At 34.4% G+C, this 14,879-nt stretch overlaps 1 protein-coding gene across 1 annotated transcript in view; it reads left to right on the top strand.

The window, feature by feature from the left end:
* Positions 1–14,879, top strand: part of LOC140447193 (uncharacterized) — a 219,733-nt gene that overhangs the window by 161,775 nt on the left and 43,079 nt on the right. Inside the window, exons 2-3 of the mRNA XM_072539705.1 lie at positions 473–681; positions 10,705–10,840. Of these exons, the coding sequence (XP_072395806.1) occupies positions 473–681; positions 10,705–10,840 (345 nt within the window). The remainder of the gene's footprint in view (positions 1–472; positions 682–10,704; positions 10,841–14,879) is intronic.

Raw genomic sequence — 14,879 nt, 5'->3', positions numbered from 1 at the left:
TGTGTTTGTGTTAAAGCCACCTGATTTTGAGGGTAGCCCGAAGAAGTTTTCTTCCTATAATTGACTGAATTTAATTTTTAAGTAACTTTGGACATGTGTCCCAAAATATGAGCGTCTGAAGGGTCTGGCAATCGAGCCCACGTTTGTCTGTACGTGACCACGATGCTCAGGTTCCGCGAGCTTGGTCCGTTTGATCCACTTGAAGATAATAGGTACCTACTTTTGTTAATAGAACCTACGTATATAGTTTTTTTTATCCCATAATTTTTAAGTATGTATTATTTTTTTTTCTTAAATTTTTTACACTTTGAATCTTTGATCCTTGCTTCATTCCTCAGACTCCTAGTTTTTATATTCCATTAAGACTTATTTAAGAAGATACTATTAGTATTACATAAAACAACATGCTTTAGATTTAATACAATGTATGTATATCCAAAAACAAATATTTCAAACGTTTTTTCTTTTTCAGAAATATTCTGCTTGAAAGAAATAGTTCTGGATATACAGCCAAATGTTGTTGAACATGGTGGTACGACAAAATTAAGTTGTAGCTATAATTTACAAGGAGAGCCTTTATATACAGTAAAATACTACAGGGGGACACATGAGTTCTATAGATACACCCCCAAAGAGCACCCTAGTATTAAGAAGTTTCCCTTTAACGGAGTTAATATTGATGTAAGTAATTATACTGTTTTATTTAAATACTCAAAAAATAGAAGGTTTTAAAACAAATATATATATATATATATATATATATATATATATATATATATATATATATATATATATATATATATATATATATACAGGGTGCACAAAACCTCTGGTTTTCTTTCGTTTTGGTTAAACATGAACATACGGCTATAAACATATAAAAAAAATTTATAACAAAATTGATGAGGTATGAGCTATTTTGGCAATTTTAGTGACTCCTCTAGACTAAGTGACAATATTTTTCACTTTAGTCTTAGATTTTGACGAAACTATTGAGAATTGGTTATAAAGTTTTCTTGTTTTTTTCAAGAAAAGATTTACCCCGCCCCATATTTGGGTTAACTAGTTCTTCACTTTCAAAGAGTTCCGAGTCTGATTCGTGGTCATTAGTTATCTCTTAACCTTTCTCCATACGTTCTTCATTATTTTAGCCACCTAACGCTTTCACATCGCTTGAAACCTCCTCCCACAGTTTTAGAAAACGTTTTGGATCTTCTTCGTAATGTGACAATCTAGAACAAAAATAAAGTAACTTACTTTTTTACCAACAATAATTTTTTCATGATATTTCTAATTTAAAACAGTTACAGCAATAAATATTTTATCACTACTAACCGAAATTGACTAAGAAGAAAATAAAATAACTATTTATAACTGTATCAGTTCAAACACAATTTGTTCGGTAACAAAACGCGCTATTGTCGAAAGTACTCGATGAGAACAACTCAAGATTTAATTACTTACCCTCTTCGACGTAAACATCGACACTACCTAAAAAAATCTGTGATTCATTAAGGATAACCCTTAATAAGCGTTTCTAGAATTGCAAATAAATATCTCTTAAAAATCCCACCAGGTGATATTTTGAAAAAACCCCGTCGAAATGACAAAAATCTAAAAAAATTTAATTCAATGCATCTGCTACAAATGTTTCATATAATGCCATTTTCTAAGACGTAAATGGTTTTATTTTGATGTCAATATTTTATTTGTAAAACGTTAGTTTTGTTTTTGGACAGTTTATTGTTTTTTTTTTTTCTACGGTTGCACTAAACGCCTGTAATATTCTGACTGCTGCCACTCCTATGGAGATAAAATAGAAATTCTTTTCTCTTTCTCCCTATCAGCGCATGAACAGTGTCCGCCTCCATGTGGGTGTGATCCATTAGTAGAAACTTATGAGTGATGATGATTCATTAAATGATCCACCTATTTCGTTTAAATAAGTCAATTTACAGCAGGTAATTGGTTATTTACTTGACCAATTACTTCCTGGTATCGTCTATAATGCTTTCTATATTTTTTGTTGCCAACTAATTAAATCCAAGTATGTGATTCATTACAAGCATTTGGTTAAAAGAATATTTTGAAGGATGGACGTTAAAATTACTGCTTTTTGTGATTAGTCGATAACGAACCTGTCTTTAAAATGTATAAACTAGTTAAAAAAGGAAAATAGAAACAGTTGTTTTATGATTTGTATATTAAATAAATTTTTTTTTTTTTTTATTTAAACAAATATACCCGCATCAACCACTAAGGGTTATTAGCGGGGGGACATACACAAACAGTAAGATACATATTGTTGCATAAAAAAAAATATTTTTTACAATCTGGTATATAGTTTAGTCATTTTAAGATAACTTAATAAAGACTGTAAATTTGACGTTAGTATACTTTTTAAATTATCACTAAGGGCACACGCGATTCTTTCGTTCTGGTACACTGGACACGCAACAATTATATGTTTCACTGACAACTGAGTGTTGCACTTGGTACACATCGGAGCAGCCTCCTGGTTGAAGATATGCTTGTGTGTAAGGAAAGTATGTCCTATTCGGAGTCGGTTAATGATGACTTGGTCTTTTCTATTATTTGGTAAGATGAGTTTGGTTCCTACTTGACTTAGACATTCTTTGAGTTTATTAGCAGTGTGATCCCAAGTAGTTTGCCACGCTCTGTATACGTGGGCTTTGATATTTACTTTGTGATCAGTCCAAGGCATTTGATTTATGATAGCAATACTTTGGTCGGTGGTTGCATTGCTTGCCAGAGAGTCCACTTCCTCATTACCACTTATTCCCATATGGGAAGGTACCCAGATAAAGGAAATATCTTTTTGTTGAGTCTGTAGATAAGATAACTCTTCTTTGATCTTGAGAAGTATGGCGTGAGTTGTATATAGCTGTTTTATTCCAAGTAATGCGCTCATTGAATCGGTGATGATAACAAATTTGCTTTCATTGATAGAACAACATTTTTTCACGGCCTGATGAATTGCCGTAAGTTCTCCGGTATATATACAACAATTTGTTGGGATTCGTATGGTAGACTTGACGTTTTCGTAGATGTAGGCTGCAGCATGTCCTTCATGACATTTGGAAGCATCAGTGAAGATTTGATGGGTTGTTGGGTATTTGGATATTACATTTTTATAAGCTTGCTGTATAAGGAAAGGATGTGTGGAATGTTTCGGGAGTTCTTTTAAAGACGTGTCTATTTTTGGATGTTTAATCATCCAAGGAGGAACATTTACATGAATAGGCATAGTAAGACTAAACTGTTCTAAATTAAGACCAATACGATTTATTCGTTCGGGAAATGGTAGTTTTTTTATTGCAATGTTTCTGTAAAGATCGGACGTTATATTTGTTCTGCAAAGTATTGTTGAGTAGGTTACGTTGCTGTTGTTTGCTGAAATTCTGGCAACGTAATTTAGTGATAGGAGTTGCCTTCGTTGGCTTAAGGACAGTTCATTAGCCAAAACTTGTAAGCTACTTACTGGACTAGTTCTTGTGGCACCTAAAACTAATCTCAAGCACATATTTTGAATGTAGTCAAGTTTTTTTAAAGATGTTTTGTTAGCAGTATCGTAGCATAAACAGCCGTAGTCTAGTTTACTTCGTATTAGTGATCTATATAGAGTAAGTAAGGTTGTTGTATCTGCCCCCCAAGAGGTATTTGACAGCATCTTTAGTAGATTAATTCTGGATTGGCAAGAACGTTGCAGATTGGTGATGTGGGTTTCCCAGTTTAAGTTACGTTCAAAAGAAAGTCCTAAGAAATTTATTTCTTCTGCTTGTTTCAAAACAACTCCATTTAGTGTTAATTGAACATTAGGATAATTTTTTCTTTTGCTAAAAATTAAATAACGTGTCTTTTCACTAGAGAATATAAAACCCGTGTTTTGCGACCAGCTTTCAATTGTGTGTAAGGTAGTTTGCAGTATATGTGTTCCCAGAGTTACATTGTTTGTTCTTAGATAAATGACCAAGTCATCTGCATATAGGCTAGTAAATACAGGTAGTTTTATTTGATGTATAATACTATTTATTGCAACTAGAAAAAGAGTAGGACTTAGAGTAGATCCCTGTGGAGTGCCGTTTTGAAGTACTCGTCTGGAGGATGTAAATCCATTGGTTCTGACTCGAAAAGTTCGTGTTTCTAGAAAATTCTTAATAAAGGACAACATGTGCCCTTGAACATCCCATTCTTGAAGTGTTTTTAGTATAAGATGTCTCCATGTTGTGTCAAACGCTTTTCTTATGTCAAAAAACACGGCAATAAGTTTTTGGTTGTGCAGAAAGGATTCATGTATACTTGATTCAAGTGTTATTAGATTGTCTGTTGTGGATCTACCCGTACGAAATCCACTTTGTCTGATACTTATTAGGTTATTGTTTTCGAGGTACCATTTAAGACGATAATTAAGGATTTTTTCTAAAAGTTTGCAGGTACAACACGTAAGTGATATTGGACGATAGGAATTTGGATCGTCTTTTGGTTTATTATATTTAAGGATTGGAATTATAGTTGCTTGCGACCATAGATCAGGAAAGTCATGATGAATAAAAATATTATTAAAAATATCAACTAATATTAGCTTTGCATTCAGAGGAAGATTTCGTAAGAAAAGAGGGTGGATATCATCAGGTCCTGGACTCGAATTTTTAGCACTTAAACAAAATTCTAATTCTTGAAGACTTACTGGTTTGTTTATTGGATTGCCACTCTCTGTGATTTGTATATTTGAAGACTCCGTTAGTTTTTTGTGCTCTAGAAAGGATAGGCTGTAATTAGAATCACTAGAATTACGTTCGTATATATCTGCTAGTATTTCTGGAATATCTTCTTTGTTTGAATGCATTTGGTTATTATATGATAGAGTATCTATACCTCGAAAGTATTTTGTACCTTTTATTCTACGGACTTTGTTCCATATGTTGCCTAAGGGAGTGGAAGGATTTATTGAAGAAACGTACTTTTTCCAACTTTCTCGTTTTGCTTTTTTGATTAATTGTCTGCTTTGAGCTCTGAGATTTTTAAACCTTAAAAGGTTTTCGATAGTTTTATGTTTCTTGTAAACGTTAAAAGCGTGTTTAGACAAAGTGAGTGCTTGTGCAATTTCGTTATTCCACCAAGGAACTGGCTGCCTTTGACTCGATTTTGTTTTTCCCACTGCGATTGTTGCTGCAGAAATAATAATGTTATTAAATATTTCCAGGTTTTGGTTTGCGTTATTGGTTAAATTATATTTGTTTGTTTGTTCTTCTATCAGTGTTCGATATAAATTCCAGTCAGCTGACTTTATTTTCCATGTCTGGTGAATTGGAAAAGTTGATTTATCATTAGTGTTTATGGTTATCGTGATAGGGAAGTGATCACTATCATATAAATACCCCAATGTGTCCCAATACAATAAAGGAGCTAGCGACGGACTGCATAAAGAGAGATCTATGGCAGAAAATGTACCATTGTATGAATTGAACCTAGTAGATTTGCCATTGTTTAGTAAGACTAAATTTAAATTATCAATGAGATTATTTAGGAGATTGCCACATTTGTCGGTTTTGTTACTTCCCCAAGTACTGTTGTGACAGTTAAAATCGCCTAATATTATTTTTGGGTGTGGAATTTGGTTTAAAACATTGCTTAGTTCAGTTATGTCTAAATCAGTAGGATGAGGTAAGTATACATTGCAAATATTGATTTTCATTTTGTGGGTGACTGACACTGCAACTATTTCGAGATTTGTTTGTAGTTGTATTTCAGTTGACTCTATGTCATCCCTTACAAAAATTGCTGTTCCGCCGCTTGAGTGATCTGCAACTCGGTTTCTTAGAAAAGGAACATAATTTTTTAATGTCACACTTTGGTGCTTGAAATGGGTCTCTTCTAGGCATATGACTAAAGGAAGATATTCGTGTATAAGAAGCTTAATGGATTCTATATGTGTAAAATAACCGTTGGGGTTCCACTGTAATATGAATGTGCTGGCCATTAACTCTTTATGTGTTAACTATTTATTGTTGAGAAATTAAATAAATTATTTGTATTGTTTGGTTGTATTTTCTAGTATAATGTGAGTTTTGTTGATAGGAATATCCATTCTGTTAAATATAATTTCGTTACAGATATTTACCAAAGATTTATATTGGTAACACATTGGTAATACATAGAAGTTTGTAGTTTGGTTTTCTTAGATTTTTCAAATCCTCATAGCTGTGTTTTTTATTAGAAAAGTTATTTATGTTAGTAAAATATAACCATATCAAACAGTAATAACATTGGATTATGAGTATTTGTGTGTACTTTGCTAATATATTTATATGGTACCTCTATTTTATTAAATTATTTTTATTATAAACATTTTTTTTACTGATTTTCATTAAATGAAACAACAAATCCTGAAGATATTGTTAAAAATCGAACTGATGTTCTACCGAGGCTCATACAAGCATTGAATAAACTTCTGAGTGATGATTTTTACTTGAGTACACTTACTGAGTATCCAAAAGAAACACATAATAATGCTTCTTCTTCTTCAAGTGCCCTGTCCGTTGCGAACGTTGGCTATTAACATGGCAATTCTGATCTTGTTTGCGGCGCTTCTGAATAGTTCGACCGATGTGAGCCCGAACCACTTCCTCAGATTTTGGAGCCACGAGTGTCTTCTCCTGCCTGGCCCTTGCTTACTGTCTATTTTTCCCTGGACAATCAATTGCAGTAGACGGTACTTATCGTGTCTCAATATGTGGCCTAGGTATTCAAGCTTTCTTTGTTTAATTGTATTCACGATTTCTTTCTCCTTTCCGATTCTTTGGATTACCTGTATGTTGGTGACATGTTCGGTCCAGGATATACGAAGAATGCGTCGGTACACCCACATTTCGAATGCTTCTAGTTTTCTCGTGAGCGTCTCCGTCAGCGTCCAGGCCTCCATACCATACAGTAAGATCGAAAAATGTAGCATTTAACTAGACGTAGTTTTAGGGTAAGAGACAAATCCCTGCTTATGAGGAGCTTTTTCATATTGCTAAATGCTGCTCTAGCTCGTTTTATTCTCGCCTTAATTTCTGTGGCCTGTTCCCATTTTGCATTTACGTTGGTGCCAAGGTACACATAAGATTCTACATGGTCAATTAGTATGTTACTTATCCGTAACTGTCGAGCAGGCTGTTGCTTCCTGCTTATCAGCATCCACTTTGTCTTCTTGAAGTTGAGGCTCAGGCCGTATTCCTCACTACCTGAATAAACTAATAAATAATGCTTACATTTTTATTTTGGCCGTACCTACCATAGTATGATTTTTTCTATCCCACTGCCAGGAATGACGGTACCTGCCCCTTTCAGTAATGCAGATCCCATTTCATGTTCACCACGAGTAGTTCATCATAGCTTTTGTCTATATAAGACTTTTCTTCTTTATCAAAACTTAAGGCATCTTTAATAATATGCTCTTTATTTAAAACATAATTGCTTGGTGATTATTTAATTTTGAAATAAAACTAGGCTTAAAATATTGGTTGTAGAATATATTTTATAATATTGCTAGTCTAAGGTTTGTATTAAATCACTACATTAACTTTTGAGGTTATGTTTGTTAATAATTTAAAAATAATGAGCAAAAAAGGTAGCTTACCTGCAAATGCAGTAGAAGAATTAGCAGAACTTTTCAGTAGTTCAAGAATCTTTCTCCCACGAGAATTATGATGCATTATTCTTATTATTAGTAACAAACAACTGTAAACACACCATAAATGGCAAAAGTACTATTATTATATCACTAACAGTCTACCTTTCATCATAGAGATATGCAACACTATGTGCGGGGGTAATTCACATGTCACATTGACATGAGAAATAAATCAGTCCACATGGTGTTCGATGACTATAGTTTATTTTTATGAACGAGAGAGTAATTAGCATAATTTTAAATGGTAGCTCCGACCACTCCATGGGCGTGCTCAAGATTAATTGAAAAATTACTTTGAATAATTGTAAAAAATAAATGAATTATTTCAGTGTTATAAAGTGTTATGTGTATGTAAACAAAAGTGGCCTCTTTTATCACACACTATTTTAGAACTAACTGGCCTACATTAAAAAGGGTTTTAAAAATTCACATTTTTTTTAATTTTTAAAAATTACAAAAGAGAAAAAGAGTTTTTAAAACCGTCTAAGGTATGTTAAATAGATGAATAAAAATATTAATATAAAACATACAGCTACTTGTTACAAATCCAAATCAGATTCAGAAGATGAACTTTCAAAACCAAGATTTATAATAACTGGCTCGATCATTTTATCAGTAATATTGTCCAGCTTCCACATTTTTTCCTCTTCTTTAATAGTGTGATTTACTGCCTTTTCCCAGTTTTCAGGTTTTACATTATTTACGGCTTCCAAAAACAACTGTTTAACATCATGAATTTTAAAAGTGGTATTTTTTCTTGAAACTTCACTCTTTATCTGTGCCCATACCCGTTCAATCAGGTTTAATTCACAATGATATGGTGGGGATCTAAGTACTGTCATTCCACGATTTTTGGAAATTTCATCAATTTCGTATTTTTTAAATTTTTCTTTATGAAGGGCACACAACGAATAAAGTTCCTTTCTTATAGATTCGGGATGGTACGTAATATTTTTTGAACTCAGCCAATTCTGCAAGTCTTTTTTTAACCACTTGGTTGTGGGCAGTCCTTCTATAAGTCTGGAGTGATAACTTGCATTATCCATTACTAATACACAGTTCTTAGGAAGAAGATCTATCATTTGTTCGAACCATTCTTGAAAGACATCAGCGTTCATGTCTTCATGGTAGTCACCGGTACGAGTTGATTCAAAAGTTAATAAACCACCTTCAACAAAACCGTCTGAACTGCCAATGTGTACTATTATCAGCCTGCGTCCCTTTTCTGATGGTGGGTTTAAACCAGTAGATAAGTTATTTACAAAAGCGTGCCTTTGACTTGTAACAGTTTCATCCTGCCAAAATTTATTTGGTATGACCCTCGTTGATCCATGTTTCATCAAGATAAAATATTTTTCTTTTTTGGTTTCTCATTTCCTTTATGGTTCTTAGAAAATGTCTTCTCCATATGACAATATCGCTTCTTTCTAATAAAATAGACTTTCTGGGATTCTTTTTCCAGCGGAAGCCTATTTCTTTTAAAAGTTTTCATAACGTACTTCGACTCATTTCTGGGTAATCCTTATCATCTCGAACTGAGACAAGAACTTTATCCAATGTTGGAAATTCTTGTCTAAAGAAGAATTCATGCACTTTCCGTCGAAGTGCTTCTTTAAAATGATATTCTATTTGAAATTTTGGTTTCCCTGGAGCATTACGTGGCATTTGAAAACTACCACATTTCTCTTCTTTAATAACTCTGTAAATCGTAGTAAATTTTCCAACACCAAGTGTACTGCTAACTAACTCAACGGTCTCATTAACACTTTCACATAAACGTTTGTCTTTAAATGATTTAAAACAATTAAATATTAATGTTTTTTCATTAACTGTTAGAGGACCAATTTTTCGGCGTTTACACGGCACTTCCAAATTTTCCATAATACTAGTATACACAATAAACTGCACCTTGCAACTGAAGTACCTACTTTTAGTGAACTGTTAAGAATTTTGAATACGCCACTTGGACCTTCCTATATACAAAATGGAATCACATTTTCTGTGGAATAAGTTTAGAAGGTAATTATCTAGTCAATTACTGTCGTAGGTTCCTGGAATTAAAGAATTAAATGTTTGATTGTTGAAACCCTTACTTCGTGGAATGCACTCATTTCAGATAAAATAAAACGTTTTATTTTATCTAAAGAATTAAACTTTATTTTGCAAATAGGCAAAGAATTAAACTTTATTTTGCAAATAGATAAAATAAAACGTTTTATTTTATCTATAGAATTAAACTTTATTTTGCAAATAGGTAGGTACTTATTAAACTTTTATTGGTTATATATAACCAATAAAATAAACATCTTACATTTCTTGCAAATTCATTAGTACCTGTTAACCTCCATCACTCCGACACTGGCAACCTTATTTAGGGATTAGTAAGCCTCACAACTATTGTATTCTATTCTGCTCCAACCTTTATACCTGGTGGTCATACTCAATTTAAAATTGTTTTCCTATATACTTCTGTAAACTTGTTGACAAATATCTGTTTTTCATTGAGTCACCCGTATCAACAGTTTAGGGATTTTCATACATAATTTATTGTTTTATTACTCTCTCATACATAAAAATACACTATAGCGTCATCGGTATCGATTAGGATACTTGTTTAGTATATTTCCATTCGATATCCCAGTCCTATGAGATTTCGTTACTTCTTTCATTAGTTGTTTCATAATCCATAACAATTCCAAAAAGTCTCCCATTGTCCAAAAATGCTCCATCTAAGAATAATGGTTCGTATATTTTTTTTAGTGTTTGTTTCAATTTTTTGAGTAAACTGTTTTATTCGTATCGTTATTACTAATTTCCAAAATTGTGCAAAATCTAATAAAGGGCGTAAAATCTGCCAAACTAATAAACATAGAGAAATCAATATTTACCTATCGAGCTCTGTATTGTATAAATGTCTAACTTGTTAAGCATAGCACTTGAAATTAACCACTTAATTACACGCTAGACAGTAACCATTCAACCTAACCGCTAAAATTGTAAATTTTCAGCTCCAACACTCCAACGAACACCAGGTGGTCCTCCGGGACGTCGGTTTTAACCTCTCGGGGAAGTTCAGCTGCGAAGTGACCACTGATGCCCCCAACTTCTCGACCGTCACCGTTTCGAAAGATATGCTGGTTGTTGGTAAGTTTTACACGTAGAAAAGTAGTTGAATTATGTTTTTCGTGAATTAATGATTAGTTGGACCAGGCAGTATTATTGTAAATGTATGATTGAGAACAAATACAAAACATGAATTTATATGAATGTCAAGAAAACTAATTAGTAGAGTCCAGATTTCTAAGCATAATGCTCATGATAAATAATTAATAAATTAAAAATTTTATTTTTAAATGTAAACGAAATATGTCAAAGTCATTTATCACCACTTTTTTGCTTGACTTGACTTGACTTATTTGGTATGCCTTCCATTTTCATTTTTGCATCTGACTCATTTTTATACGATTTTATTTTTTAAAACATAGTCTCTAAAAGCCTGTCAAAGCTATTAATTATATCGACTTCTTAATATTTATTTATCAATATTTTGCACCTATTAGATTTACACCTTTTTTTCGTCTTTATAGAGGGGGGCCTTGAATCTTCAAAAGACATCTCAGTCCAGGACGCCGCCTGACTGACCTTAGTGCAGGATTCGTTCTTCGTACTCCCGACGATAGTTCCCGAGTTACTTTAAAATGCCCTCTCGTCGCCGAGTCTACGCCGAACGCCTACCTGCTAAACCAGACTCTCCTCTGTCATCCAGCCATCAGGAAGCGGAATGGCCGCTGTAAGGCCGGCATCACTTCCTAAACACTACCTTCATTCATTCATCTCTTATTCATACACATCCACACTCCATCTTTTTCTTGATCACTGCATGGATATAGCTATGTATTTTAGTCCAACCTGATTTGTTTTCAATCATTTCTCTCACTGTAACAAAATTCACACCCGTTTCTCTCTCCATTAAGTTCCTTTCTACTATCCATCTGATGCAATCTAACATCGTATGTTGTAACGATAAGACTACCAAAGAGAATTGAAGTACTATTGTAAAAATAATACCTCAATCAACCATGGGAGCTTATCGTCTATACCTTGCCAGCTCAGTATCTCAAGGATGAGTTCGTCTTGTCTTAAACTAGGGATTGAACCTGAGTTCTCAGCTGCTAGCAAATAAGACAAATTTTAACTAAACATATTTATTTAAAAGAATAAAAAAAAACAATAATTAACCCTGCCAAAGCTTAACAGTTAATAAGTGTTACTTATTGCTTCGATGGGCTGCTTGTGTGTTTTAGCTGTTAGGTCCTCCAATTAAGTTGTGGCTTCTGGAGAGCTGCAGTCACACGTGGCTGTATGTCCTGACTAAGTTTTGGTGTCCAATAAACCAATAAATTTAATAAATCCAATAATTTCAATAAATCCAATAAAGTTTTGATGTGTCCAACAAACCCAATAAAATGTCCAATAAATCCGATAAACTAAAAGATAAGGAACAACTTGCATTAGAAACACATCAAAAAGAAAGGTTTAGCTTCCTTGCCATCTTACAAAATAACACTTAAACAAATAGCGTATGGCAAGGATAAAATGAAATATGATTGTTACTACTTAGTTAAAGTCTGTTAAAGAGTCCTGCATATATCAGAAAAAAATGTGCTTTCGAAAGAATGTAAGGTTACAAATATTGGAAATGCGGTGAGAATTATAGAATAAATATCACAATGAAAGTACTCACCCCAAGAGAATTTGTAGACCATAAAAATGAGTCTTATAATAATTTTTGCCTTCTTTTATACATTTCAAAAAGAGGCAAAAAATAATCCCACTACAGAAAAGTTGTTTTGACAGAAAGTGGGAGACTGAATGAAGTTAGCACAGATGTCATAGAATGTTGCTATAGATATCATGAAACTAGCTTGTCTGTCAACACGGAACAGAATAGTCTGTCGGACAAAAAGTGAGAGGGCAAATAGTTATTCTACGGGACAGAAAGAGAAAGAAAATGAAGACAGAGGAAGAAGAGAAAAACAGAGGGCGCCAACTACTTTTATAAATAAAAAATAGTAAAAATTAAACTGAAGATAAAGAAATTAATAAATTAATATACAAATTAAAATGAAATAATTATTTAAATATAAATTAATAGAGATGTGACGTTTATAACGTTACAATGTGTCACAGTGTCAGTATTCACAGTATAGGCATTCATATCTGAGTCCGCCTTTCCGAACCTAGAGAGGTAGATCGCAAAACACCCGTGTTCTGTGAGCACCTGCGTCAGGAAATAATCCAGTCGCCTGTGGCCACAGTCCACCCAATCTCTTATGTTCGGGATCAGCATTTTCGTCCACTGTGCCACATCCTCTGTGCTGTTACATTTTTCTTGCCATCTTTCAATTGACCTTTCCCTTTCCTTTCTTCTCTTGACCACAGTAAGGTTTGGGCACAGTAAGGCTGCCGCAGACACAGTCTTGTAGGCGCATGCCACTTGCAACAAACTTGTTCTGTCCACTTGTGTCATGAGCCTCCTATAGGCCGTTATCTCTACCGCCTCGCTCCAGACTGGTGCTACTTAGAGGATGATCAACTGTACAACACCGTGTAAGACCATTTTCCATTCTGGTGCAATGTCACTCCTAGGTACTTTACTTGTTTCTTGAGTGTTAGACATACTCCCGCACATTGCAATTCAACAGTTTGCCTGTTTCTTGTCTCCTTCAGAATGATGGATTCGGTTTTCTCTGTCGCAAGTTTCAGTCCGTGCTGTGTCAACCATTTCTTTACGACGCGGCCTACGTTCCAAACCTGGTATTTGAGATCTGGCTCATCCTGGGCCACTACCAGTACAGCGAGGTCATCCGCGAATGCAAAGGGGGTTGTACTCTCTCTGTATTCACAGTGCATAACCCCGTTATATGCCAGGTTCCATAGCGTCGGGCCCAAGACAGATCCCTGGGGTACCCCGGCCGTCACGTCCACGATCGTGCCCTTTTCCACCATAATCCTTCTCTCATCCTAATTCAGTATCATAATTAACAATCTAGATTTGCAACTAGAAGATTAGAAGAGAAGATCTTTACTAATCCTTCTAAAAGAGTATTAGATTTGGACTGATGCTGTTTTATAAGTACAAAACGAAACGTTTCCGCTAATATATGGAACAGTAACATCTTGCTCTGTTTCTTTTCTCCTCTTATCTGACTGAGATAGTTAGGTTGTCTTCGGTTACAAGGTGTTTTTACGTCGCATACCGTGCTTTTTCGCACATAAGAGACTCTTGGCCCAAGTATTTTGTAGCTGATCCCCCTTTAACAAGTTAATTAGCTTAAAATTTGATAGCTTTAAACCCATATAATTGTGAAACTGTTGTGTTTCGTCAGTCTATTGAGTTCATTTCGGTGTTTCCACATTAGCCTATAGTCTACCTTAGAGCTTCTAAGAGCTCTTATGGCTACGTGACTCTCTGTGCATAAATTGATTTTATTTCGATTCTTTCTCTATCTCTTCAATTCTGACCCCTCAGAGGAAGTGTAGTCATCATGGTGATGTTGAGTGTTGTTCATTTCCAAATATCTCCGTCTCTGGTCATTTTAAATCATGCACAGGTCTTTTGCATATTTATGTTATGTTTTTGCATATATATATATAATATAATAACGGATTTATTACGGCTGTCGCCGCTTCTCCGCCCCCAATTTCCATCTTTTTCTGTCATATGCAGTTGCCTCTTCTAAGTCTCGTGCCGCCATTGCTTCATCAATATCGTTGCGCCAACTTCTCCGTGGTCGTCCTCTCTTTCTTCTTTCAGGAGGGATCCATTCCAGTACTCTCCTAGGCCATCTGTACTCTGGCATTCTTTTAACATGTCCGAACCAGATTAATTGTTTTCTTTCTATGTCATCATTGATATTTCTCTCCAGTTTCATTTCGTTTCTTATTTGTTCGTTTCTAACTCTCTCCAGTTTCGATCTACCGCAGCTTCGTCTCAGATAATCCATTTCTGTCGTCAAAAGTTTGTTTCTATTAGCTTTGGTGACGTCCCATACTTCCGAACCGTAAAGTGTAATACTTTGGACTATACTACCGTAAATGTGTTTTTTGGTTTCTCGTCGAATTGTTTTTTGCCAGAGAAGAGAGTTTAAGGCACGGGTCGCTGCTCTGCCCTTGTTTATTC

Source organism: Diabrotica undecimpunctata, chromosome 8 (assembly GCF_040954645.1).
Source record: "Diabrotica undecimpunctata isolate CICGRU chromosome 8, icDiaUnde3, whole genome shotgun sequence".
NCBI classification, from domain to species: Eukaryota; Metazoa; Arthropoda; class Insecta; order Coleoptera; family Chrysomelidae; genus Diabrotica; species Diabrotica undecimpunctata.
This window is presented reverse-complemented; position numbering and strand designations above follow the sequence as displayed.